Below are 3,261 nucleotides of genomic sequence, written 5' to 3'. Positions count from 1 at the left end.
CCCCCCCCCACCCAATATTAAAGAGAATCCACAAAGGATGTGTTTAGTGAAGTGTCTGGTGGTGAACATTAAGTAGGTAGTCCAAGATAAAACCCTGGTTATCTTGAAAGATGGACTGTGGGAAATATGGGAGGTCAGGTCTATTTCTGATTTGTCTGAGTATCCCAGACCTTGCATATAATAGGGGCCTAACAGATAAATGTCAACCCCATGTGTGCATGCATCAATAATTCAATTCACAATAAGGGCCAACATTTTGCCAAATAGAGATCCAAGCTACAAAGAAATCAAAATTTCTAGCTTCCAGTTACTACTCCCATCTTTCTATTGCCTTTGCTGGGGCAAACAGAGGAAAGAGGAGGCTTTGGTCTTCAAATACTACCAATTGAGCGGTGAACTCTAAAAGTGGTCCCTCTCAGGATACTTAGAAACTGGAAACCACGTACACGTTGTCTTTGAGATTATCCCAATCCCCAGCAAAAGGCGCGGCTACTTCCGGAGATGCACCGGAACCTCTTGGCGGAAGGTGTGGCTTCCAGCGGGAACGAGTTAGGAACAGGACTGCTTCCTGCTTCTAGACAGGGGCGGGTGAGGGGAAAGGAAATAGTCCTAGGAGCCGCGTCCGGACTGCGCTAGCGGCGGTGGAGGAGAAGGCAGAGAGGAGGGCGGAGAAGGCAGAGGGGGCTGCGGCAGAGAAGAAAGTGTCAGAGCCGGTAAGTGAACTGCTGTAGAGCAGGGGACAGCGGGCAGCACCCCTACACTTGCTTTGCAAATCTGTGATCCCAAGTTGCCGAGCTGCTCAATGGCTTTGGGGCATTGCTTGGTCGGTCGCCTGTCATTCGGCGCCGAGAAGAGACTGTTGGGGTGCCGGGGCCGGGCCTGACCCGGCGCCAGACTGTGCGCTTTCGCTGGCTGACTACCCTGTCCCGGAGCCAGGAGAGGCGCTGGGCTGTCCTGCCTGGGACTGCTGAGGTTCCGCACCCTGGACAGCTTTCCCAGTGTTTGGAATTCGGGAGAAGGAAGTACTGTACGTCGCACTTAACCCTTAGGACCTGATAAGATCCTGTCCAAATGAGTAGTCAACATTGTTTCGGGGACTAAGGAAAGGCTTATAAAGAGTGTTGTTCTAGCACTCTAGTTAGACTCTAGAACCGTATTTTCCCTTTCCTGTTTAAGCTACCCAGGTTGTTGGAAGCGAAGTTGTTTGTTTTTAAAGGCAAATGCCTCCTCCTGCTCCTGTCACTTTGGGACAAGTTAATAGCCGTCAGATCCGCTGTTACACAGCGTGTTCCCTAGCGGATCTATCAAGTTGGTACTCCTGTGGGTGTCTGGTGATTGTTCTATAGCCGTAGTTGATGGCCAGGTAAAAGTAAAGTATCTCCAGGCACTTTGTGAAGAGAAGCAAGACTGACCTAGTGAGCACTTTCCCTCACTTTCACATATAATCATTTTGGCATGCAGAGAGAGATAATCGTCTTAAAGTACCTGGATTCATCTGCAAAAGGCCTGTGGTATAATAGGATCTAAAATTCTTGATAACTGATGAAATGAGTGATATGATTATATGTTGTTGCTGGAAAAAATCAGAAATAGCTTTTATTAAGTTACTGCTTTTCTTTTGTCATAGGTTGGGCGTAGAGTGTGGTGAAGGGTACTTTTCATGGTGCATGGAAGGAAAGCCAATGCGCAGGTAGGCATTTAGGAAGAAAACCTTTGGTTTCGCAGATTGAAATTCAGAATGAAGTAATTTAAGGCTTTATTTAAATCGTAAAAAGATTTTCAAATCTTAGAAAATTCTGCTTGGAACTTATGGTTCTTGTTCTAAAACATATGAAAAGTAATAATCAGGAATTAATAGCTTTTTAATAGAGTAAAATGTAGAAGTTAAATTTCTAGAAGTGGATTTTAAGGTAATGCTTAACACTTAAATTTTTCTTTTTGCATGGTATTTTTTGTGATAAGTAATCATGAAGTGCACCATAATACTATGTAAGTTTATTATACTCTTCAATTCCCTATACAATGTAGAGGGTTCTGTTGCCATGTCCAAAAAATAATTATTGATAATAAACTGTACTGGTTGCCTAATTATGGCTTCCATTATTTCACTGATGGTCAATAATGCATTTGTTCTGTTAATTAAAATACCTGCATTGCAGAGACTTGCATTGTGGAAGGACTAAAAACAAAATTAGACATATTAACTTAGTCCATAGAAAACTTGAACAGTTTATAGAAAATACAGATATAGGCCCTCCAACCCTAGAATTTAGTAATGCTTTTTCTTCATTGTTTTCTAACAAATGATAATAGTTGAGACATGTTTTTTAAACTCATATTTGTTGAATTTTATTTAATCATCTATTTAACATCAAAGATAATTATTGCAGACCATTTTAAGATGAAAAACATTTTCTAATGGAGGCATGGTTTATAACTCAGAAGTACAAGCAAGAACCAGAATGTGTATCTTTTTCCAAATCTGTTACTGATTTATCAATTGACCTTGAGCTGTTCACCTCTGTACCTAATTTACTTCTAACTAGGATATTGGAAATTAATGTTTGTAAATGGTTTGAAATGTTCAAGTGAAAAGAAGTTGTCAGGATGATAGATACCATTATCCTATTTATATCTTACTTTGTAGTAGGAATATTTGACTGAAAAGTACATGAGGAAATAAACAACACATATTAAATGCTTCATCACTTTAACTTCTAACATGATTGCAAAAGCCACTGATGGCTTCTCATCTTTAGCTGCCATAAATGTCATATCTTATGTAATTGCTAAAATAAGAGCTTATTATTTTTTTGAAAGAAAGGCAGAGTGTGGGAATATTTTTGGTTTATCAGTAATTTCTATATAAAATATTTGCATAGTCTCTCATACTTGCTCCCTTTTTGCTTTATTACATAATATCGTCAGTTATTTAAAATCATGCTGGATAACTCTAGTGCCCTTACTTGTTAAGTTACCGCTCTTTCTTCATCTCCATCACTTGGCGAGAGCCTAGCCTATCCATCATGCTGTCATCTTACTTTACCTACTGCTTACATTCAGTTGTGGTCACAAGTTCCTACCTTTTTCTTACTAGGCTGTTATTTTTCCTGCTGCAACTCAAAAGGCAATCTCTGTAAAGTAATACTGGGCCTATATTCCACTATTTTAAATGAGAAATAACTCTTTACATTGAGAGTTTGTGAATACAGGTTCATTCTCTGTACTTGATTGTGAGCTCTTTGTGTCTGATAAATCTTC

General features: G+C 40.0%; 1 protein-coding gene across 1 annotated transcript in view; it reads left to right on the top strand.

The window, feature by feature from the left end:
* Nucleotides 1–553: 553 nt before the first annotated feature.
* Nucleotides 554–3,261, top strand: part of KLHL20 (kelch like family member 20) — a 59,381-nt gene continuing 56,673 nt past the window's right edge. The window contains exons 1-2 of the mRNA XM_012802714.2: nt 554–713; nt 1,628–1,690. Coding sequence (XP_012658168.2) covers nt 1,668–1,690 — 23 coding nt within the window. The 5' untranslated portion in view covers nt 554–713; nt 1,628–1,667. The remainder of the gene's footprint in view (nt 714–1,627; nt 1,691–3,261) is intronic.

This window comes from Otolemur garnettii, unplaced genomic scaffold (genome assembly GCF_000181295.1).
Source record: "Otolemur garnettii isolate 467f Iridium unplaced genomic scaffold, OtoGar3 scaffold00016, whole genome shotgun sequence".
Taxonomy (NCBI): Eukaryota; Metazoa; Chordata; class Mammalia; order Primates; family Galagidae; genus Otolemur; species Otolemur garnettii.
Note: the sequence above shows the minus strand (reverse complement) of the source record. Positions and strands in the feature narration are given on the sequence as shown.